The 26,376-nt window shown below is 36.6% G+C and overlaps 1 protein-coding gene across 1 annotated transcript; it reads left to right on the top strand.

The window, feature by feature from the left end:
- Positions 1-3,403: 3,403 nt before the first annotated feature.
- LOC115924125 (adhesion G protein-coupled receptor A2-like) lies at positions 3,404-14,929 on the top strand. The gene is made up of 2 exons (XM_030985925.1): positions 3,404-3,829; positions 14,850-14,929. Exons 1-2 carry the CDS (start codon positions 3,597-3,599, stop codon positions 14,923-14,925), a joined length of 309 nt encoding a protein of 102 aa, XP_030841785.1. The 5' UTR covers positions 3,404-3,596; the 3' UTR covers positions 14,926-14,929.
- The last annotated feature ends 11,447 nt before the right edge of the window (positions 14,930-26,376 follow it).

The following is a 26,376-nucleotide window of genomic DNA, read 5'->3' as shown; positions in this document are numbered from 1 at the left end:
AACAGTTATTTAAAAAAAATATATATACATAATAATAGAGGGAGAGAGAGAGAGAGAGAGAGGAAATTATTATATTGCAATTGTTAACATGAGATCCATAGACTGAAAAATTATACATGCAGGTGTGTCTGTTGTGTGACAGGTAAGGTCAAATTATGTTGAATATAATTATTACATTAAGAATATATCATTAAAGCATTTCATATAAAGTGATGTATAGTGCCCATGAGCATACACAAATTCTCATAATTGTTGAGTTTCCACATTAAATTTTAAATTGGAGTTGAGTTACAATCATGTTATTGCAGCAGAATTATACACGGTGGTTTAAGAACAACTTCATAAGAAAAATGAAGAGCACTCAATAAAATGTGCACGGAATTTTGAATTTTGGATCGATCTTGAGTTGAATTAAACAAAGTAACAAAACAATAACTCCAATATTATTAAAAAAGAGAAGAAAAACAAATATGATATATTACTATAGATGATCTACAACTGCAAAGACTTATTGTAACACTTTTGTTGGCGTTCAATGGTTCTTTCAAGTAAATCCCTTTTATGACATGACATATATTTAAGAGGACATATTATTTTCTGCTGTATACAGACACAAACACGGCAGCTCAATTTTATACCAATCACCGATTAGTAACATACTGGTATTCGGTATGACATAGCCAAGGGAGAGGGAATCCCCCCCCCCCCCCCCTCCATACACGTAGCTTGTTCCCTCCCTTTGAAAGCACCCAAAAGGACTGCCAAAATTTATAAACCCAGTTTCGCGAACTTTGCCTTGGAGAACCCCCTTAATCAATTTTCTATGATATTCAAGATATGTTATAACCCCCTTTTTTAATTTCTCAGGAGTCTAAAGAGAGCGAAAAAAACACACCTCTTTTTTAAAGAAATCTCTGGGTGAAAATCAAATACAAACTTTTTTATGTTTGAACTAAAAGTTGTATTATCTTATGTATTATGTATTATCTCTTATGATACAAAGGGATTACGTGCATGAATTTGATGTCAGTTATCAGTAAATATATTTACTTGGGCGCACCACCTACCCTCCTACTGTAAACAGATTGTTATGTTGGAGAGGATTTGGGACTTTGATCCCCTCTGCTCCCCCCCCCCCGCCTCCCCTCCCAAGCATTGATAGGTATAGAAGGGTTAGGGGAGGGGTCATGATTGTATGCAATTGAATGCTGTCAAAGAATACGATTCGTAATATGTTTTTAATATTATTATATAGTGCCTTATTTTGTTGGAGGATTTAACAAAATCCCCGTTTCTCCCACAAGACTCAAAATAGAAAAGGAAAAGGAGATCGAGAGGGAGGCTATGACGTGACGCATACACTCTATCTTTTATACAGATATATTATATCAGGCAAATTATGAGAAAATTGTTATATGATCATGGTACCTGAAATTTCCCTTTATTCTAATATCATAGTTAAAAGAGAGAGGACTGCAGCCCCACCATCTCCGTCCTCGTTATGTCGAGATGCTCTCGGTCGACTGGTCAAGATGATATGCCCTCATAATTATGCCTAACATTCTGGAGGCTTTTTTTTTTCAGGACAAGGAAAGTGTTTACCGCGATAAAGCACATACATGCACAGCGACCTCTAGAGTATAGAGGTAAAGAGGTAAAGTTTCTACTTTTCACAGCTTTTTTAAACTCGTGAAATATAGGCTGTACTATCACGGAAAATACTCAGTTTTAATCAAAATCTCACACTGTTTGATGTATTAACTTAGTTGTCATTTGCAATGGAAGCATGATATGGATAATATAATGATGAAGAGAATGAGAATGAGTGAAATTATTTATTATTTTGACCTAAACAGTGGCTAATCTTTGGTCCAGAATAGATATTTGGGGGTGGGGGCATTGGATTAAAAAAAAATTAATGGATGACATAATCCAGTGATTTTTTTTCTCCGGGGGGGGGGGGGGGGGGGGGGAGGGGGGAGGGGGGAGGGGGGAGGGGGTACAGAATTCCAATGGGACCCTGAGATATTGAAATCGGAATTTTAACCCAAATTTTCAACATGAGGAACTTAGATAGACCCGTGTTCCCCCATGAATATGCTCCCCTATTTTGAGAAATAGAGATATGGATATAGAAAGAAGATTGAAAATAGACCTGGATGTGCATTTTCAAGTAGACTTGGTAAGCCCCAATAAGGAGCAATAATGGATACGCAGAGTAAAGTATATAATTAGTAGGCCTATATAACTCAACTTCTCATTTGCAGGGGGGGGGGGGAACTCGTGCCTCGAAACCCATATCCATAATTAGAGGTCATTTGGGGTCCTTTTTATCGTAAAAAGACCCATTTTTCAAAAAAAATTGGGTGTTTTTCCGAAAAAAAAATGCAAATTTGGGAAGTTTTGAAAAAACGAACCAATTCTTAATGGTATTTTTGTTAAAAGTGGGACCCATGTTTAGGGACTTTTTGTGAAAAAGTTACCCATTAGAGCGGCACACCCCTGTATGTCTTAATATCTGAGTCCCCCCCCCCCCCCCCCGGCTCATATTATGTGACCCCTCCCTCTCCCCCCACCCCCCCCCCCCCCCGGTCCCCGCCCTAAATCATGATCAGTTTATTCCAGTGAATCATATAAAATGAAATGACTGAATATTTTAACAATACAGTCTGCAACACTACAAGACTAAAGAGGAGGAAAATAATAAGTTTCTTAAAAACATTAAAAAAACATATTGCTGCGGTTTCTCACGGCATACCACTTTTCATGGCATACTGTTTCGTACTCCTCCGCGCTGCCTTTGTAAACAATCTCCTCCAGCTAGCTAGCTTGCATGCTATAGCTATGCACGCACAAACTACACACACATATGCACAACGTATCGTAAGTATGCAAGTCGCATTGTATTCACACACATGCCCCACAACCAGCCTACCGATATTATCAAGTCGTGAAAGGCCGACAGAATCTTTCTAATTTCGAGCTGCACAGAACTGGTACTTTCTAAGAGTCAATTTCAACTACTATTTCAGTTGATGATTAATGTTTAGCTGTACGTGATGATAGTTATTTTGGTGTGAGAAAGGGAGAAAACGACAGTTTTAGGACTTGGGAGTTGAATGTTGACTCGCGGATTCCGTAAGGTGAGAAGCGTACGATCGCCTGAGGATCAAGCCGCAGCGCAGGGGCAAGGCTGAACGATTTACTGCTCTGTTGAAGAGCACTGCCACTGGCTGTGCACATCACCTTTGACTGTTTTGTGTGCGAAACATCTTTAATCTTATTTTGTATCATCTTTAATTTGTTCATCTACAGAAACACCTTATGACAGTGGGTTGTTGTTCTAAACCAAATCATCTGCCTGGTCTTCAAATCAAACCACGTTTTTGAGCTGAAAATGGAGCCAAAATTGATTTCCAGACTGCACGATGGCTTCCAATTTCAAGCACTTGTTGGATGTGTGGCATTTTTGTTCTCTGTCTGTGAATAGAACTGGATTGGGGATTGTTCAGAGCGAAAAGTGAAGGATTGGGACACAAAAATCAATAACTAGGAAGTAACTTTATCACCTTATTTGGAAGAATATAGATGTCATCATGTTATCGAAGAGAGTCTGCAGGTTACTCATCTGTGTTGTTTTACTGGGAACACTGGCAAAGCAAAGCAGGGCATGTCCATCGAACTGCAACTGTGATGTGAGGGAGAAGGGCCGTGGAAAGTGGGGAGGGGAAAGAGGAGGTAGCAAGGCCAGACGCGTGTTGGAGTGTACTGGTCGCAGTCTTACAAGACCTATACCAGTTAATGCAATCCCTGAAGATACAGTGTTATTGTAAGTTACTAAGTATAACTTTTATTCATCGGGAATTAAGGTCTACATATATTTGAGTAGTAGCGGTAGAGAATCATTAACAAGCAGAACAATCTAACAATTTTAGATCTTTAGAAGAGATATTAATTTGATAATTTGATTTTGAGAGAATTCTCTTAAAGTTGATACTCTAAGCAAATAAATGTCCCTTAATTTGTTACCTACGGCAAGTATATGTTATTTTTAAGTTTTTCAATTACTTAGTATATCACAAAAAAATTCTGTCTACTCGAAATCCTCAATTGAAATGTCTAAAATATCCGCCTCTCTTTGCATAGAAAATCAGTCACGACGCTGGTCTAGTATTTATGACCTCACGTCCGGGAGAGAGTATATTCACGTACCCGGATGTTCCATAGCAAACATGTGCAGAGTGATACGATTTTCTGCATATTTTTGTTTCAAAGGCTGAAAAGTCTAATAAATCATAATTCTATGTACAATTCTTTACCTTCCCCTAGTACTTCATAGTATTAATATCAATTCCCCTTTTAAAAATTATGACATATACATGCCAACGATGTGCTATTAGTCGATATTTTCACCATGTAATTTTTGTTTTGGTGTTGAAATCGGCCCAGGCACGGAGTGAACAGTAGCTACCCATGCACAGTTCATTACCATACACTACAGCGATCTCCCGATGGTTTCTTCTTCCTTTTTCCCATGTCTTTCGCCTTCCTTGGCCCTGAACATCCTTCATCTACCAATTCTGACACCGGTAGTCAGGAGCAAGTCTTTGTTAGTTGTTTTTCTTAGCTGGCAACGTCGCTTTCATTCTCTTGCAATTGCCGATAAACATTATAACTAGCGCACGTACGTTCCATCACAAGCAAGCAGCGCCTAGAGCAGCGGCTTGGTCTTACCTTTCGATTCTGCTCGCTCCACGAACGTTCATGCAAGAGCCGCATCACTCGCCAAAATATTATAGAGGAAGCGCGCTTGCATGATCTCGTTCAAGTTTGATATTTTACAACATAAAATGTTTAACTGGTACTGTATCCTTTTTTGAGGCAGTCACACACATCTATGATAAGTACTATCATAGTTCTAGACCTATTCGTTTTACAAAACTGCTCATGTACATCTGATGACAATATAATGCATCCGCCTATTCATAAGTGCACGATTTAACTTTAATTCCTAAGCAGTAAACTCGTCTTAAATCTCTACGAAATAGGTGAATATGAGGATATAAAAATAAATCAGCGACTGGAAAATGTTGCTTCGTTATTCTTCATTCAAATGAAAACAGACAATCCATCAAATATACTCCTTAACAACAACAAATCTAAGCTCTGACAGGATAGCATTTACGTAGGGATATCACTGCCATTCACTCTCACTGAGCCCATGACTCCCGTTCGTGACGTCACGGATAGAGGCCCGACTCTACGTGCACTTCCGGGTTTCAGACTTAGATATTTTGGTAGAGTTTACTTGAATAAATTCATTATTCTAAACTTGTTTTGTCGGGTGGACACCATTTGGTGTTATTATGGGGGTTAAAAGCTTTCTATTTATGTAATTATCTCAGTATTTGGGATTGTCTTAGACTATCAACTTTAATGATAATAATAATATTAACATTTATTTATAGCGTTTAATATTTTAAGAGCTGTACTATTATTACCCCCGCATTAGCTGAGCAGCCTGATAAGGCGCTCAGGCATTTGAGGAATTTCTTCCAACCAGGTACCCATTTACATCACCTGGGTGGGGAATGGCAAATGCGTATTAATGTCTTGCGAGAGGATATTAGGACCGCAGCAGCACTCCAACCACAAACCATGTGACCCACAGGCAAGTGGTGTATCCACTACACCCCTACACCTACAATGCACATGTTCACATTATTATTGCTGTTTGAAAAATATATGCCCCACCCAAGGACTTATTATACGCATGCAAAATGGTAATTCAATGTACCGGTAAATTCTTCCAAACAGCAACTCCTCCATTTAGAGCATTGTAAGCTTGAATGTGCCATTCAATTGATATGGCCAGGTCGAAATAGTGCCTTTAAAAAAATGTCACATTCTCAAGAAAAATAAAACAGGAAAAAATAATTTTTAACATATATTTGTATACACAAAAAATGACGAAACTTGGTAAAGATATGAATAATTCAAATGTTAAGTGTATACAGTACCTGTATGTACTAGCCTACACTTTCATTCTTTAAATGGGGTCATCTGTCATCTGATTCTTTGCCATTTGGACTTTTTAGGTTATTGTAATTTTAGTTTAGTTGTAGGTCTCGTTAGTGTAACTCAGATATAATAATGATAATTTACCAAAGCTCATATCACAAATAGCTAATGGAGAAAGGGAAAGAAATGAAAAAGAATTTAGAACAGTGAGATCATTGAGATGGTATGAAGGGATGACTTAGCCCCCTAGGGCCAGTTTCACCAAACCGTTATAAGTCTGAGCTCATTGACATCACATAGAAATGTGTTAATTGTATAACACATGTTTCAATGGCATGTTCAAGAAGTTATACTTTATGATTCAGGGGAAAAAAAATTTCAGGGGCTACTTTTCAAATTTGCCTGATGGAAATAACACTCTTTAATTTGTTTTGCATTGAAAAATGATTGAACTCTATGAAAATTTTTGGGGCTCTTTTATGACTTTCGGGGGCTCTTTTTGGCATTTCGGGGGCAAATTCACCCCCTTGTATTTTTTCCCTGTTATGATGGTTACTGGTAGAGAAATGGTCCCCCTGGCTTTTGAACCTTGTGATACCTAGCCTGACCGCTAGTCTACTGACTGCTCCTATTGTAATCCCTGGTTCGATCCTTCTTTTCTCTCTGATCCTTTGATGGGGTATCCAGCCCCTGGCTATTGTCCGGTGGTAAAGTCATCAGGCTGCCCATTGTCTCAATTTGTTATGCAAGACTGGAAGCTTACAATGGCTTTCGAACAGTTAGGATGATCCAACACGGAGTGATTATAAAGACAGAGGGAGATATACAGTACATGTACATGTAGTTTAAGACTTTAAGCAACTTTCACTGTTGATATACTCATGAACATCATGTAGACCCCTGATACTGTAGTGTACAGGTACAAGGTTATTTGAGATAAATTGTAGTCAATAAACTCATACTTAAGGCTGTGCACAACAGTGTAATGAGGTACCCGAGTACACGCCCAGGCTCACAAGCGAAAATACTCGAATATTCGGACGCCATGTTTTTTATAATTTTTTTTGAATTTTTTGATTTTTTTTTTTCTTCTTTTCTTGCCACCACCATACCACTGGTGCATAATCCCAGTATCGCCGAAAACACATGCAATTTTACTTCGAGTTGCAGTTGATGGCACCGATTTAATAATAATAATAATAACAGTAAACAATGCTGTTTTAAAAACCAAAGATGGCAGAATAATCCATTGTCCTCCGAGTCCAAACAGAAATCTGGACATTTTGTCCCAGTTTCTGAGTGGTGAGTTTGACAGTGCTTCAGTTTAGAATTATTTTTACCGACGGTACCATGCCAGCGGCCGCTGCTCTCCCTGGCACGGCTAAGCGTCGGCCTGGACAGTTTTTTTTTTTTTTTTTTTTTTGCGGCTGAATATTCGGGTACGAGAAATCGTACCCAAGTAGTTGTCAACCATGCGGGTACTCGAGCATTCGACTACCCGTCGCAGCCTTAGTCATACTACATTTACATGTCTGCATCATTTAACAGATCTTCTTTGTGGCCAAGTTTAGACAAAAATGAATTGAACGATCCCTGCTAAGTTTATCTACATGTATGTCTGGAGTTCTCTAGAATATTGTACATGAAATGTAGTACAGTTGTTGAAATAGTTTACCAACATATTCAAATTTATGGATGTTTCCTTCCTTGGGACCTAGTGACAAGTTAAATTATCCTATTATTAATGAATAAATTAGAATACTAGGTATCCAGTCTGCATACGTTACACATTGCTATGTCAGGCCAGCATTATGTTGTCAAGAACAACCTTTGTTTAGAAAGTATACATAAAATGGAAAGTATACATGTACATAAAATGGAAAGTATACATAAAATGATGTTAGTACTTCATACATTTGATTTGCCACTTACATGTACAACATGTATGTTTAGAACAATTTTTTTGGTGGTCATATCAGTGGCAACATCATTTTACTAGTAACACCGCTTTAAAAAACTTTGCTACATGTATAGTAGATGCACTATCGTTCTTGTGACCAATGAGCTTACATGGTTCATCATGTAAAATTTCTACTTGAATTCATAGCCAGCACAGTGAAATGAATGAAAAGATTTTTTTTTTTTAAACAGATAGGCCTATACAGTACATGAACATGTATGCACCTTACATAACATTTGATTTGACCCCTTGCTACACATGCAAAATACCCACTACCTATTGTATCCAGCTAATAATGATCAAGAAACGACTGAATACTAATCTTATTACATGTATGTTGAGCTTACTGCTTACATTTTGTAGGATAGAGCACCAATATGACATGTACATGTATACCCCTGCCCCGATACAGTGATCTATTGTAGTGTTAGGGATGCATGCATGTTGAAGGAGGGGAGTGTATGGTAGCTGCATGATGCATATGATGTATGACAAGGGAAAGCAAACATGTAATATTGCTCTGCCATTCCGTCCGCATCCATCCACTGCACTGTACTGCAATGTTGTGTACTCAAGAGGGAAAGCAAATGGCTGGCTGCCTTATGGCTGGCTTGCTTGCTTGCAGGAGGAAGGTTGGCGAGATGAGATGAAATCTGGGATGAAGTCAAGGAGATGATAGATGGATGTGGCTTGTGACTGTGAGCGACATAACTCAGATGTGCCCATACATGTACAGTACATGTATTCCTGATGTGCTAAGGATTGTTTCTACCAATGTTTGTAGTGCAGTATTGTAAAAAAATACAACATAGTCAGAATGCAGAATATAGTGTTGTTCATTCGTACATTCAATTCAATTCAATTCAATCTTATTTCGCAATATAAAAATCAAAATATACAAAGTATCAGTAAATTTTAACTATGTTTACAAAGGTTATATGCGGGGCTTTCCATGAAGGTTGCGAAAACCTGTGAAGTTGGATCGCCCATTAAAGAATGAAAAGCAATACAAAAAGAAATATAGCATATAAGCACACAACAATAAATTAAGTAAAATAAGCAAAGTACAAACACTTCATCTACCTATACATTTTGTAAGACAAGAGAAAGTAAAATAGAGAGAAGAAAAACAATATATAAAGGGGGAAAAGAAAGGAAAGGAAAACAAGAAAACAATGAAAGTACAAAAAAAGAAGATTATGTCATCTGTTGAGGGCCAGAAGGGCATTAGCTACATGTATGTGTTAAAGTATTCATGTAGGCCTATACATGTACATGCTCCCAACAGAATATTTGTACTGAACCACAAAGTCTCTGCAAAGAGATTAAAATCATTAAAATACAGTATCCAACTATCCATGTTGGTAAACCTCAACTTTTATAATGTGGTAATCTGATAAAATGCTCACAGTCACTTCAGCGCAGATTTTGGTAGAGATGTGTGCGTTCAGACAGAGCTCTATCATCTAAATATTTGGTTGCCAATTTGGCAATTTCGTCGCTGAAGTTACATTTGAAATCATGAAACCTGCCTTTTACTTCATAGTTTTAGAATTCAGGATATTTCCTTTTGCTGCTCTTCAGATTAAGTTTAGGAAGACAATGATTCATTCTGCTCCCTGTTCCCCTGATGAGCCTTACATCACCCTATGTTCATCTTGAATCTGCATCACATCTTGACCTCGACCTCACACCCCTTTCATCCAATGCCGAAATTTACCAAGAGGGTCCAGTGGGCATAAACAACAGTTGAACCATTTTGTATCTTCATCAATGCCATCATCATCATTCAGAAGTTTTTTTCACAGTTATTGTAGTCTTGCAATTGAATTCACACCCTGTTGCCTTGATCCAATTATTCTAGCAGCATTCTGGGCCCCAAGGCCTTTGATGTTGGTGGTCGTCAATGGATGAATTATGAACTCAAAATCATTATTCTTTCTGTGATGATGTGCTCAAAGTGCTCTAAAGCATCAAGCATGTGGAGAATAAGTTTGTGTACCTGAGGGATGTTGAGAGAGAAGATACATGTAGGCCTACATTTTAATAGTTATTTGTAGGTCTTCATGCTATACATGAAGGTTCAATATTTCATAAAAATATAATTTTCTCATGACCAGGTAAAATTTATTAAAGTAGAGTTTGAAAGATTAATTTGCCTATGTTTTACATAACTTTGGTCATGATAAATCATCATGGGAATGGTTTCATCATAATCATCACCATCATAATCTTTAGCATTTTAGAGAAATGTTCAACTGGCTTTGTTTCGTTCTATAGTAGCTGAAACCATTTTAATCGTATTTTGTAAAGTATTTAATTTGATAGACCTACAGTAGTAGAACCAACCACAAGTTTACTATTCCAAATGTTTAAGAAACATACACAAACTTTGTGAAATACAGATTACCAAGATGGGTAAGAAAGGGTACAAATGATGGATGGATAGCATTTAAAGACAAATTTATTCATCTTTAACCACATCCATGTTTTACTTGTAAAAGATAAACTTCCTACATTTTATAGCACATTAAAAGATAAAAAAGAAAGAAAAAGAAAGATCCATATTTTAAATTGTACACATAACAAAACAAAAAAAATACTAGTTTAGCTTGGTCATTGTCTCTCTAATAATATAGCCTACAAGAAGTTTATTCAGTTAAACATTTTTGTTTTGACTCATTACAGAAGACTTATAAGAATAAGGTATATTTGTAAACTTATTTTTATTAAGACATTACAAAGAAAAAAAATATATTGACCACTGAGCATTAAACCTTGCTAGCGTTGCTCAACTGGAAAAAGTCAAAACTAATTCACATCATTCCAGGTCACTAGTCTCTTCCTAGTCAGCAAGCACAGTCTCTAATTCAACACTCAACCACAATTTCTAAAGCCTTGAGCAGAGCCCAGACCTGTCATTTTCTTCCTCTGTCAGGAATAGCTAAAGTACAGGCTACAGAGCCTATTGTAGTCTTATGGTGCAGACTCTAAATGCACAATGATTGACAAAGATTTGTGCCTGTAAACTACCGGTAGTCTCTCTCTGCACACAAACACACATTTTTCTATACCAAGGAGTTAAATTTAGGAAACTCCTAGGATAATAATGCAGTGAGCAGGATCAGGTTTTTATCTCTATACTATCCTTCACTGGAATGTGAAAGAGAGCTCATAAAACTGTCACATTAGGTGTCTTTAACAACTGAAAATTGATTTACTGCTCGAGGAGTGCACCTGCACTACGTGTTTACATGTATACATGAACATGCACCATAGGCCTGTTTTCATCAGCTCGAGATTGCTAAATAGCCCACTATTTCTGATTGGGAAATGATCCTGAAGTTACAAATCGCGTCTTCATCAGCTCGAGACTTGAAACTCAAGCTTGAGATATTTTGCTCAGCGTTTGCGCATACATGTAGTGTGAGTCTTGAGTCAGGCTGGTGAGTACGCACCGGACAAATAGCGGGATATTTTGCAAACTAGCCCAAGATATCTCGGGATGATTATCTCGACCAAATATCCAGCTAAATTGCAACTTCGGGCTGATGAAGATGCAAATTAACTGGATAATTTGCGATCTGGATAGTTCAAATAGCGGGATATTTTGCAATCTCACGCTGATGAAAACAGGCCTTATGTAAGGAAGAATTCTGTTTGATTTGTAATCTAGATCTAGATTTAAAATTGTGGAAGGGAGAAGAGCTGTAGCGCTATATTGTGTATTGGTAGCCTCATTGTGGGATTTTCATGATTCTTTTATTCGAGGTGAGTTTCCCAATTATTGTGAGTTTTCTTTCCTATTTTGTTTTCACATGAACTTAATTCTTCCCTTGTATTAAACATAATACATTGCATGTTTACTGTGGGATGGGTTAAAATGAAAGCAAGAATACACTACTTAAAAAAAAAAGCCTTACCCTTTGAACATGTGCATTATATTTCTACTTGCTGTATTTAAAATTGGACCAAACACTGTACCTGTAGGCCTACAGTCAGTAGTCTGTAAAATGTGGTCAGATCTCATTCTTTGCTGGAAGCTTCGGGACCGGATCCCAGTGTGAGCTCTTTCCTTCAAGCCAGGCACAGCCAACCAACCAACCAACCATGCCATTCCTTTGAGCTGCAGGGGTGGGTGGGAGGGGTCTGTGTTTCCAGCCTGATTGACAGCTACATGTACATGTACATGTACATGTACAAATGCATGTAGGCCTGTAAATGGGAATGGTCGTCAGGTATCACCTACATTATTGTAGGACCTCCACCCCCACCCCTAGTTTGCAGACACAAACACTTGTGTCATGCGTTAGGCCATTATAAGAAAAATAAAAATAATGTTAAGCGTACCCGTCCGCTTCCTTTTTTTGAGGCCGCTTTTTTTTCTCTTCTCTTCATATTTTTTCCAATTGTTTTTTTAATGAAAAAAACATGAAAAACATACCGCTGGGGAAAATTTACCAAGCGGCCATGTTCAACAGAAAAAAGCCTCCTTCCCATTTTTTTATTTTTTCAAAAAGGCAGGACGCTAAACATGTTTTTTTTTAATGGCCTTAGTGTACCATGTCAGAAACATGTATTTTGGGGGTCTGTAATGCATTGATGATGTCATTCTGCTATTCCTTCTTTATTTTCTCAAGATCACAATAAGATAGATCATTCACTTACATACATACATGTACATGTAATGCATTTAATAGGTACATTGTAGTACTAGTAGGAAGTTTGTTGCTCTTCACAGTGCATTTTGAGTTTGTTTTGCGTACTCATGTAAATAATTTATCAGAAACTGCAATGTTGTATTACCGGGCACATGGAAATGTTCCTGGTTTTACAGTAATTTTTGTATGTCCTGGAACTCCTTACTGCCATACTCGAACAATGCAAGAAGTGTCTGAAAACACATGTTTTCTAATTTGTTGTAATATTCCTTTCTGTTTGTAATTAATGTAAGCTTTGTATGATAATGTTCTCTCTTTTTGTTTGTTTATGCGCTTTGTATCTAATGAAAAGGCGCTTTATAAATATAATATTATTATTATTATTATTATCATTATTGTGTCTTGACACCTTTTATTCTTGTCATATAATGCAACAGAGGTAGAATAGGTTCAGATTCAGCATTGTCTTTCATTCAAACTCTGTAATGGATACAGCCATACAGGGGGAGCTTTTGCTTGATTGTGATACAATGTTGACACAACAGCAAGCTTAATGTGGAATTGATTGCACAGAAGATTAGGGGCTCATTTTGGTGCATTTGTTTGGGCTTCAAATGCATATACTTGTCATCTCCCAGTAATGCATCCTCTGTACACTAACACCTCAAACTGATTGGAACACAAAATCTGTAGTGTTTATCACTGATAGTGCTCCTATTTCGTTGATGTACATACAACACTGTATGTACATACACGTGGGCCTGTATCATGTAGCCTACATGTATATTGTTTTGAGTCACATTCACTGCAAAAAAGTCTTATAATGCAATAAACATCTCTTGAGTTCAGAATTCTGACTTTAGTGCACGAGCCAGTGCGTTTGAATGTTTTTTAACAGAATTATAGCACATATTAAAGGTATTACAAAGTTTTGGGAAATTTTGAAAAATGGGTGGATAGTGATTCTTTACAATTTTAATATATTTGGATGCCCCTGTGGGTGTATTAAAAACACCAGAAATGTCAGCCCCTAAAACACTTCTGCTTTCGAGAAAAAATGAATATACCTGTACATGTAAAGATTTACCGGTGCTCCCGGTAAATTTTGATAAATTTCAAATAGCTCCTACGGCCGTACAATGGTAGCTGCGACCATGAAAATCTCAGAGTATGTAGTTGTGGTATATAATTTTCGAACGAGAATAGCTAATCAGTCCATTTTAGTCAATAAACATTGTTTTATAGCTTAATTAATATCTTAACCTTGAGAGGGAGCTATTCAACATGAAGTGTTTATTATTTACAATTTCATAACTTTAGAGCCGATTTCGACTGCGACAACAATCACTGAATATTGTAGGATCGTATATGCTTCCAATATGTTCATTTGAACCAAATTCATGACCCTGTACCAAAACTTTGTATTACCTTTAATGCTGTGAATCATCATCAACATCATCATTCTCCTCACCATCATTCTCCTCCTCACCATCATTCTCCTCCTCATCATCATTCTCATCATCATCATCATCATCATGATCATGATCATCATCATCATCATCATCATCATCATCATCTTCATCATCATCATCATCATCATCATCATCATCATCATCATCATCATCATCATCATCATCATCATCATCATCATCATCATCATCATCATCATCATCATCATCATCATCATCATCTTCATCATCATCATCATCATCATCATCATGATCATCATCATCATCATCATCATCATCATCATCATCATCATCATCATCATCAACAATATCATTTACACCAAAATCAATGAAGAATATACCAAGCATTTAGCTTAAACTTCTTGTAATATAAATGTGTTTGGTAAATTTGTTTTTAGTGAGCTTTTGCACAATTTGTAATTTGATAAATTAATCATTTACTTAAATAAAAGGGCATACTTATTGCAATCATTAATTGTGTTTTAGAAATACTGATGAGATCTTTCTGAATCTGTTTCAATTTAGTTGTAGTAGCACATATATACATACAGTGTATGTATTGTTGAAAATATTAAAGATTTATATACCGGTATCGGCGGTATGTAACATTTATGTATGCCTTTGAGAATTGAGAAATAGAATAATTATAGAAATTAATATTATTAATTGACGTAAACAAGTATTCCATAAAAGTCATGCTTACCGGTATTTTCTTACTTTACTCTCTTTGTTTTGCAGGGATTTGAGCAACAACAACATGAAGACTATTCGTGGAGGTGCTTTCACTGGACTGAGTTCTGTTCAAATACTGTAAGTTATTTAAAAACAACATCATAAAGGCTTGTTTAGATATGAGGCAGCAAAATGGCAGCATTTTTTTGTGACGAGGGTGAAGTGTAATACACTTCACATTTCTGTATCTTATAACACATAGCTCAGCGAATCTGCGCAGGACCTTTGTTGCGTGCAGAACTTTGCCATTAGTTTACATTAAAAATAACACGGCAGCTTTTGTTTGCAGCAGCTACTGTGCCATAACTGAACGAACCTTTATTCTGTAGAGAGCAAAACATTGATTTTGAAGTCAGAATATGCTTGTTTGTGTGCAGAATACAGTGGTGTGTTAAAAAAATAAAATAACTTCAATCATAGTTTTGCTTTGGAAGACCCCTTTTTATGGTATAGATTTTTTGCAAATTTCTTTTCATGTACATGTAGTTCTACGAAATGAGATAATCATCATTTCGATTCTGTTACCTTGAAATTGCATAGGGTCTCGTGGTTTTTGATCATCTGCGTTCTATCGTAGAAATACACATGCAGTTTCTAATTGGCTTTTAATTCACTACCTGACCAGCATTTCACGAAACCACCATAAATGTACAAGCTTGCCTACAATTTTACAACCAATTGAAACATGTGTATCAAATTTAACACACGTTTCAATGGCATGTCGTTGAACTTGTACTAATAGATGTATGACGGTTTCGTGAAACAATGCCCTCAGCTCTATCAATAAATTGTTGTTGTTGTTGACATGTCCTGTATGTTTGTACAGTGTACATGTACAGGTAGGTTATATCTATTGAAAGCATTGACCACACGATGACCACATCTAGTCTGCATGTGTATATCTATTGATTCGCTAGTGTGGAGTGAAAGTTGAATTAATGATATCTTGTTCGCACATGCATTTTTGTAGTTCCATTTTACGAAAATCTGCTTTTTACAGTTATATTTTTTTGATTGGCTGTGAACTATAGATGAGCTCTATATCACTATAGGCGGTGTCACACAGAGGCCAAAAATTCGGAATTTAGTTATCCGGTATCAAGGGAAAATTTTCTTGATTCGTTAGAGGATTTTAGATGGATAATTGATGACAGACAGCAATCAAGAGGATAACTAAAATCCAGATAACTATAATCCAGATTTTTGGCCTCTGTGTGACACCATCTATTCAGTCATATTCAAGAATGCTTGTACATGTACATGTACATGTGTAGGTGTACAACGTATGTCTTCAAATCATTGACCACACAGTGCCCTTGTCCAGTATCTACGAATTCATCGGTGTGGTGTGAAAGTTGAAATAATGATCTCTCGTCCTCCACACATGGGGTCCTGCCAACTCTTTACAAACCTGCGAAAGCCCCGAGTTGTGAGAAAGAGGTCTCCCACAATGGGTTATTCACAAGTTGCTCCGAAAGCTTTTGTGTGTGGAAGGAGCAATTTGAGATTGAACGAAAAGGACCGAGTTTCACCCAAGCTTGCTTGTTAGTATCCCGATTCATTAGCATCCCATTGGAATGTCCCTGCTAGATGTGATTTCTTTTTAAAGGGATGGCTTTGTTCTAGAAAAATAAAATGTCAAAATAGTCGAAATTGTACCGTGAGTCGCTCCATTTCCGTGGTAAGATTGATCTGGGAATATTGCAATGAAGGCCTATGGATTGAGGAGGAACAAACTATTCAGAGAGATGTGCTTTTATTTCTTAGCTACTAAAGTCAAGTACACCAATGTATGCTATAACTAAACTGCCCCCTCCCCCCCCCCCCCAGCTCAAGAGCATTATATTGAGGCAGTTTTATGGAAATAAAGATGACTGATTTATAGTGGTCTTACACATGTCCATGTACAATGTAGTGTAGGGCATCTTTAAAATTATACATACCTGTACAGAGTCATTATGAGATATTTAATTAATTTGCATTCATTGTTAGATAAAGTTGAATAAGAATATTACTTAATACAGAATTGTTCCTGTTGTTGTTGTTGTTGTTGTTATTATTAATATAATTATTACAAATTTGGCGTCACTTTCACCTGGAAGGCGAAAAAGGGAACTGATTCACTGTAACCCTCTGGTCTCTCCTCCTGTTTGAGGGTGTGCAGAAAGAGATTATGAGAAGGTTTCTGTGATATTAAGTCTACGTTAATTGATTTGCTATTTTAATACATGAAGGCCTAGTGCTGGATCGCCCTTGCTGTGTCCAGACAGCGTTCGCTGCAAGGATTTCTGAATTGAATTTTCATAGTATACAACAGGAGACATGGCCGATGTGATGCCTTTAAAAAGGAGAGCCCATTGACTATTGTACTCCACACAATGGGGTCAATTTGCCATGGAACCTCAAAGTGAGTGAGGCAGGCAGGCATTTCCCTCCCTAGCCAGTCCATTGAAAGGACATCGGATTCTATGGAGAAAGAAACACTCAATAGATTAGTCAATACAGGTGAGCGGAATAGAGAGAGAGAGACAGAGAGAGAGAGAGAGGGGGAGAGAGAGAGGTGGAGGGCACAGGAAAGCAAGAAAGTAATAAAAAACAAAGTAAATACTATTGTTATTTATACTAGTAAGGTTCAAATGGCGGTCCGATAACTTTAAATTTTGGTCGTCATTTTAATCATCAAAATGATGTTGTAGTAAGGTACCATGCAGACATACATGTATTATGTCAAATTTACTTGAAGTTATAAACTATTAGTGAAGGTTAGCCAAATAACTACGACCAGCCGGGGTTCCTCACTCAATGTTTTGTTCCGTGTTGACGCAATTAACTCATTGTTTTGGTCCATTGTGAACCCTTGTCATTGTTAGTGTCTTGTGTTTTATAATTTCAAGTTTTGCATACTTAAAATTAAAAACCATGTGAACATAACTGAAAACCTAGAAGTTTAAAGTTAATCTCTTTTAGACTAAATTAATGTATCTCTTTTGTGTGAGATCAGCAGGCACAAATACTGCAAATGGCTCAGATTTTGTAGTGAGTTCGGTAGTGTGACAGGGGTAAAAGCTATTTTGTGGCATTCCTCCATACCAAATTGCTTCAAGTTTCATACCTACTGCCTTACAGTATGATTAGTCTGCATGCACAGACTCGAGTTTGACAGTTTACCACAATTCCTGAAGCCTTGAGTAGAGCCTAGAACTGTCAGTTTGTGGCGCAGTAGCGGCTACAGAACTACAGAGCCTGTTGTATTTTAACTGGAGACAATGGGTACAAACCCATCGAAACGTCAAGATAGAGCACGAGTGGGTCCTTTTCAGGGGCCAACTAACCCTGTCTAAAGAATACCGTACATATGTGTAACCTCAAACCTCCTAAAAAAAAAACCTATTATAGTCTCATAGTGCAGACACTGTTATGCACGAAGACTTCAAAGGGTTTGTGCCTGCAAACTTGTATCAGACCTACTAGTAAATGTACCTTCAGGTGAGTGTTTCACAAAGACTAAGATCGACTTTAAAGGACAAGTCCACTCCAAAAATAACTTACTTTCAATAAAGCAGAAAAATCAGACAAACCATTCAAAAAAAGTTTGAGCGAAATCGGATCACTAATAAGAAAGTTATGAATTTTTGAAAAAGTATGTAAAACTATGGAACAATGAGAATCACAGCACAATTTGCCAAGATGGTTATCAGTTTGTGACGTCATGTCCTCACAACTTATCAATAGCTATATAGTTTAATCCCATTAATTTCCCTTTTTATCCCCCAAAACTTGATTTCCCCATGCCTTTGCCCAGGTTATATGATTTGTATCTCATATTGCGTGCATGACATTTCCCAAAAGTTATGAATTTTGAAGAATTTATACTTTTTTTCTGAATATTGTATTTCATAATTATTGATTTTTATATTAATAGTTTATCAAAATTCAATTTTTCATGATTTAACTGGACAAAAATTACTTTTTATTTGTGCATCCGCACAAAAACATATTACTAACAATCTTAACTTGGATGCTGGTGTGAAGAAATAAGATTCTTAGGGTGAAAATAGGAAATTTGTATTATCAATATAAAGAAAAGATAGTGAGGACCATACGTCATAGATTCATGAGTGAGTTGCCAATTTGTGTAGTGATTTTTTAATTTATTTCATGTCATTAAAAATTCATAACTTTGTTATTAGTTATCCGATTTTGCTCAAACTTTTTTTGATTGGTTTGTCTGATTTTTCTGGTTCTATTGAAAGTAAGTTACTTTTGGAGTGGACTTGGGCTTTAAGTTGAACTTAACTATGGCAGGCCTTTCATGCAACTAGTTTCTCTAACCATTACTTTTTCAAGGGACGTACATGTACATGTACAAATCCTGGTCACAAATCTACGTCACAAATCTACAGAAGTTACCTGAATCGATTGTTCATTATTGAAGGAAAAAGTATTATCTAAAAATCATAATTAAGAGAACAATGGTTAGAGCAACAAGTGGCATGAATGGCCTGCCATATTTAACTTTAAATCCAACTTAAAGTCGATCTTAGTCTTTGTGAAACACTCCCCAGTTCTTCATGTGTAGGTCCATTAGGTTTTAGAACGACCCCATTTAACCTATTTCATTTTTGTTTAACCAAATGCAGAGCTCTACATGTGTACTGCTTATAAATAATACCCTGTAAATGTACGTATGTAGGTACATATATATTATGTATGGCTGTACAAGCTTTGAGTTCTACCAAACAAGTGAAGTATGAATAATGGACAGAGGTCATTGGCATTTTCTTACAGTTGAATTGTAAAGTCTGCAGAGTGCAAAGTAAATGCTAATCTGGAGTGCCTGTCCTAAGAAACTTGTTGAACAAACTCTTTTGCAAATCTGTCAAAGGTGAAAGAGGGATTTGTTTTCTTTAAACCGAGAATAAACATACATGTAGAAGAGTGAATTCAATTGAAATTTGAATTAGATTGATTTTTAGAGATTGAAGTCTGTGACATTTTGGTTTAGTTTTCACCCATTATCCTTCAGAGTTTAGTGTAACATTTTATTTGTTCATGATATAGGGCTAACATAACTTTTGTCAAATGTTTGACTGAAAAAATGTTCAAATAAAGGGAAAAGGGGGAACAAATATTAATGATACCAACATAGGCAAATTCTGGTATGACATGATTCCTGCCTTTTCAGAGCATTAAAGCTAAAGACCAGTTATGGTCATGCAATTGCACAGTGAAAGAAACGTTGTGAAATCGATCAGAAAAGGTTGATCATCTAGCATACATGTAGATGTACTGCAAGGTTCTGGAATCATCAAAGTTATAAGAAATGTGGCCAAGTCTTCATAAAGTTAGAAGCACTGTACACAGAAAGATGTATATGGGACTACACACACATGCATTTGTATCTCTCAACAGTATATAGATATACTAATTTACCAAATATATCAATTAGTACATTGTAGGCGGTTTCCCGTCTAATTTCTTATCGTCATGTAATATTCAAAACATTTTCTTTCACATGATTGGTAATAAGAGCTTCCATTTCATTTTTTGAAATTGGGGCGTTTCCAATACTAGTCTTTACCTTTAAGGCCAAAGGGATGCGAGGGAAAGGGCTGTATAATATGTAGCCAACATCCAGTCTAGGGAAGTGATCTTCAGGATACATGTACAGGTACATGTTGTACATTGTACATCGTATGAAAATAGGTAGTTGCATCACTTGTCTGATGATTTAGTAATTTCAGTGTCTGAAATAGGAATCGGGGCATCGTATCACGAAAGTTCATCGACATCCCATTGAAATGCCTGAAAAATTCAAAACATGCGTTTCAATGGGTTGTCTGCGAACTTGTACTAAGGGCGATTTCGTGCAACGATGCTGTGGAACCTGGAAGATACATCTGTAAAAACCCTGTTGAGAGCAATATAGGCCTAAATTATAGGCTTTTTGTATAGAATGAAATTATGATACAGGACTACTATGCTTGGTAGCCAGTGAATATATACTGGAGAATATATTCCAGTTCTAATCCAAACATGTTTTGTGCAACGGATAGTGAGGCCTTTCATCACCGCCGATATTTGATCTAGAGTTGTTGATGTTTAATGGCCACATGAGACAGGCGCATGACAGATGAGATTTGTTTCAATGTCAATTTTTCTTTAGCCTTGATTTAAGACCAGTGGCATTGGCTATCCTAACTTATATAGGAGAGAGAGAAGGAGAAGGGGGATGGAGAGAGAGGTAGGGAGAATAAGTCCATGGAGAGAGGAAGGGAGGGGAAATAGAGCAAGAGTGGGTCATGATATGTAGCGGAAATATAGGCCAAACACTGTACATTTAAATGAAAGCTACATGAAAGCTACATGTACATGAAATTCATTTTATTGAGAACAGTGTTTCTCTATCACCGACCACCGGGCCAAAGTATAATTTCAGTCCCCATTTTATAGGAAAGTAATTTGTGATTATTGAGGAGAATAATAGTGAGGAAATTCCACCAAATTCATGTACATGGGCAAATATAGTTACACACTGTTTATTGCCATTTCTATCCACTTGGTTGTGAAAGATGTAGAAAAATGATTGCTTGTATGTTAAAGGGATCGTTTAACAATGTTAAATCTGAGATACACGGCCCTACATGTTATCAGTGTCTGTGATGTGGTGTAATATTGAAGCCCTAAAAAAAAATTGCGCTTCAAAATGATCAAGAAGTGCCTCAAAAAAGTAAAAAATCTTTGAGTGACCAGTTTTACTTTTACCATACTCCTTCTCCCCAATAGACTGTAGTGTTATGAAAACTGTCAGGCGAACGGTTTTCAAAATTTGTAATTCCAATCATAAATATCTTGATAATCAGACAGGCGATCGGCTTGTAAAAGTCATGGGGTTCCGTAAAAGTCATGGGGTTCCTGACTGACCTAAAGGTTTATAATTATCATTGCATCATGAGCTAAATCCAGAATTTTGTTTCAGAATCCGAGACAAAGTTACCAGATCCCTTTAATGTTTTTGTACAAGCTCATTTTGAATTAAATTTTAGATTTTAAAATCTTTTCTTCAACTTCTGTGGTGACTTTCAGCTCACACTTTATCTTCCCTCCCATTTATGAAAGAAATTATGTGAAATCACTTGCCTCTCAAATGGTTTATTTTCTTAAATTCATTTTAATTTTTACAAAAATATATTGCAGTCTTTATCAATCTTATAAATGTTGTCATCTAACAAATACTGAGAGGTGATCTCAAGGATGGAAGGGACACTTCTTACAATGTTTGAAGCTTGATCAAAGAAAAAATGTCACGTTCCTGTGTACGAGTAGAGCTTACAATGGCTAAACACATAGTGACAGGCATTGTACTCAGGCCTGCACCGGGTGAGAAAATCTGCTGCAGGTGTCTCCATCGTTCTTGTAATGTTCTCAAAATCGATTGAAGCCAAGTGCCGGGGTTAATTGAATAATGTTCAAATTGAGGATGTTCTTTTGCGATTGTGACAGCCACTCGGCTTGGATAGAAACAACGTTTGACAGCGAACTCTTTCGGTGGTCCGTCTGAAACTGTTTCATTTTCCTGTCGTTCAGAATGTGTCAATTTAACATGCATTTATTAAATGTGGTGAGACGAGTTCAATGAACAGGCACATTTGACTTTCATTCTTCATGAGCTGTGCATGTTCTCACTATGCAATTTAATTTTTTCAAACATGAACACAACATTTCCACAATCAAAGTTTAAACTAGACTACCGGTAATGTGATGTACTTACATGTACACGTACTGTACATCCCTATCAGTTTCCATACATTACATTTCCAATATATCCTTTTATTTATCCTTTCATTTATTATGTTAGGCCTCCACTCATACATGCATTTGAAGGTAACCTACCATACATGTACATTTGTAATATAATGCTATTGTCTCAACTTTCACTGGTAATATCCTCTCCAGAAGTGTACCAACAAGTTAACAAAATTGATAACATATTTCCTTTAGTTCTTTTTATTCCTAACCTGTACAAACTACACTATTACCCTTTTATTTGGCACAAACATTTTACCCCACTACTTTTTCATTCCCAGACACTCATTTCAATTTCACTGCAATAAACCTACATTTGCTTCAATTTCCGATACACACCCCATTTCCCTACATCCCATAAGTAAGTCAACATATGTTTTTTTTGACATCTTCTGCGAGCAAAATGCCTTGAAGAACACGCACATGGTGTAGACTGATATTGGTCAACGACTCGACATCCAAGAGCAATTCTGCCTGGACCAATTCAAGATTGATTTCTCAGTCGGCAGACCTCGATTGGAAATTGAAAGGGAAACTTGGCGAGCGTTTCTCCCCGGCGGATTTTTTCTCCAGATGAGCGTTGAGAATATGTGCCGTCGTCGTCGAGTCGTTTTGAGACCTGTCGCCACGGGAACGGTTTGATCTTGAGGGCGCAAAGCCCAGCTGCAGATGTGATTTGATTCGCAAGGTAAATGTGTTTATAAGCGAGGCAATTATCGCCTTGAAGGGAGCCTGTCACGATGGCTGGCTGGCTGATCTTGGCAGGCAGACCAACACACATTCTAATAACAGCTCCTGTGCAACTTCACAAGCTACTCAGATATATAGTTTGACCTTGTCTCGGACTCAGAGAATGTACATGTACTTGGTCACTGATGTAAATGCTTGTGCGTAACGAATGATGAAACTCTCTCAGAAATCTATGAAATTTACACTGAATATTTTGATGTATAGAAAAATAATATAATAAATAATATTGGATATTTATATAGCGCACATATCCACCCTGCAAGGTGCTCAAAGCGCTCCATGAATGAAACTGAATGAATGAAACTGAACCGGATATGAATGTACAGTATGAAAGCTTCAACAAAGCTAGTCAGAACTACAAGAAAGTGTACATGTACAAGGATATCTCAATAAATTGAGTCACATATACAGTATCTTATTTGTTCATCATCACAGGGTCTACTAGTACATGAACTTGGATTTTTTTTTTACAAGACTTCATGAGATTAGTTTTCTCGCTTGTAAACTGAATTTCTAATTTCAGTGTTCCAATGTTTTTCTTTCTTCTTGACTATGTATGTTGTACTGTTAACCAGCATGAATACAATGTGTAGTGTTAGAAACATGTCACACACTGATAACTTTCTATTCTACCCAAATATGTGCTCACTCTATTCTGACACATACATGTACATACATGTACATTGTATTGTATTTACATCCGCACATGTACAAATTCATTCTTCCCGTCCTTGTATAACCAGCTAGTGTATCGGTGGCGACCTACATATTACTCGCTTCTTTTTTAGCATTAAGGGGTCCGCTGTGCTCCACATATCTCTGGCGCCGGAATCTCTGCTTCCTCCATTCTCCCCTGTCAGGTTCCATTTCATCCCTCATCCCAAATGGATTATTTTTGCAGATATCATACACTTCTCTTCTTGATCGCATCAATCATGTATTACATCTACAGTCTCCTCCTCCTCCTCCGGAATACAAGGAAGCAATGTATTGCTCCCATTTGTTAATGAATGCATTTTACATTTCTTTTTAAAAAAATATTGGAAAGGGATATGAAAAGGGGAGAAGATTTCACAAAGAAAGGATTTTAATTCAAGTAGTATTCTTCCAAAGGAGTTAGTTGCACAAGAAAGCAATACAATTTGGTAAAGAAAGAAAATAGATTTTCTTTTTGTGCCTGATCGAGTAAACCCATGTTGTTGAAATTTTCACTTTTGAAAGCAATCATGATGGTACAGTCTAGGGTCATCTTTCATACTTTTATGATGTTCATAATGTTGTTGCAATTGAAAAAATAAACAAACAAATAAACAAATAAATTTACAAACGATCAATGACGTGATAGTCAGCAACCAACTGATTGACAGAGGGATTGAGGTAGTCATAATATCAAATGTTGGTATTCATTGAAAATTTGAAAATATAATGTACATGTAATATTTGAATGCCCTACTGTACAATACATGTACAGTAACATTAGGGGCATTTACACTGCTATCAAAAACTGTCAGTTTTTCTCGCATTCCAAAATTTTGTCAGAAGCAACTTTGCATGTACAAGATGAAAAACCCATGTCTGGTGTGTTTCTTTTTAAATGCTGGCCGAAACTCCACCGATCTTTGCAGTGTAAACACTCGCTCTCAAAACAACAGTGAATTATTTTGTTTTTGGTCGTGTGACTCTCCTCGTTTCAATGCTAACGCACGTAGAGTAGCGCGAATGGCACATATGCGCACAACTCACCCCAAAACTAGTGTAAATGCCGTTTTGAAGAAAAAAACAGATGTTTTTCAAATTAGTTTTTCCGCAATGTGAATGGGCCTACTGTACATGCATACATATTTACAATATGGAAGAAAAAAAAATGATTTATTATCTTTTGTGACCGCATTCTTGCATTGGTTAACATTTCTAAAGCATGTTTCATTCCCTGTATTGAGCCACATCTGTATGTCATTTATTGTGCAGAGGTCAGCTTGTCATAAATTTATTGTCATGCCATAACTTTGGTTAGCAGCCAAGCATTCAATGTGGTCTGGCAATGCGGCTTAGCCTGAGGAGAAGATACGAAATGGCAACATGACTTTAGAATGATATTGCTCTCTTCGACTTGTGAATGACGTAGAGTTCATGACAGCATTTTGGAACATATCAATTTTTTCCCCTTCAAATTTCAAATGGTAAAATCAGCTAGGGGTCCATATTTTACAAGCCACTAAATAATCAATTCTTACATCATTATAACATGTGATTTTTGTTATTCACAAAAGTATACGGTTTTGAAAATGGTTGTCATTATTACTTTGTGAGTGTTTCATGTTCCATACAGTTCTGGTTTTTACTAAAGGTAAATTTGAGTTGTGGTAATGGATATGCAGAGAAATTGGTGTGAAGATTTTTGTTCTTCATGGGTTGTTCGAACTAGGTAAATATTAACCAAAAAATTAAGAAAAAAAAACTTGCTGGAAATCATATTCCCGGAAAAGCACAAATCAAAATGCAAATACATGGACATGTATGATACTGTGTTATTTTTTGTTAGGATATTGAGCTTTCTTGCTTATACATTTTGAAACAAAATTATTTGACAAATATCTTTTATTTTTCAGTGTAAGTTTTATAATATTTTTGTGATTTGTTTATCACCTGAACTCAAAATCACCTTCACGGTGTGCACTGTATTGCTCAGCAAGCCATGTGATCCGATGCCATATGGAAAGAAAAATTAATGCAAATCAACTGAAGAAAATAAACCAAAAAACATATGGCATACAAACCACTTTTACCGGTAAGCTTGATTTTCTGTATTTTAGAGATTTCATTTTTAGAACTAAACTAAAGGGTATAATTTACTCTATACATGTACATAATTCAATTTTAACCCCTCTTTTGGTTGATAATTTAGTTAGAAAGCTACATGAACATGTAGTCATTACTGGACAACTCACAAGGTGTAATCAGAAAAGAAATAACTTGG

The sequence above is a fragment of the Strongylocentrotus purpuratus genome, unplaced genomic scaffold, assembly GCF_000002235.5.
Source record: "Strongylocentrotus purpuratus isolate Spur 01 unplaced genomic scaffold, Spur_5.0 spur5_scaffold_15, whole genome shotgun sequence".
NCBI classification, from domain to species: Eukaryota; Metazoa; Echinodermata; class Echinoidea; order Camarodonta; family Strongylocentrotidae; genus Strongylocentrotus; species Strongylocentrotus purpuratus.
This window is presented reverse-complemented; position numbering and strand designations above follow the sequence as displayed.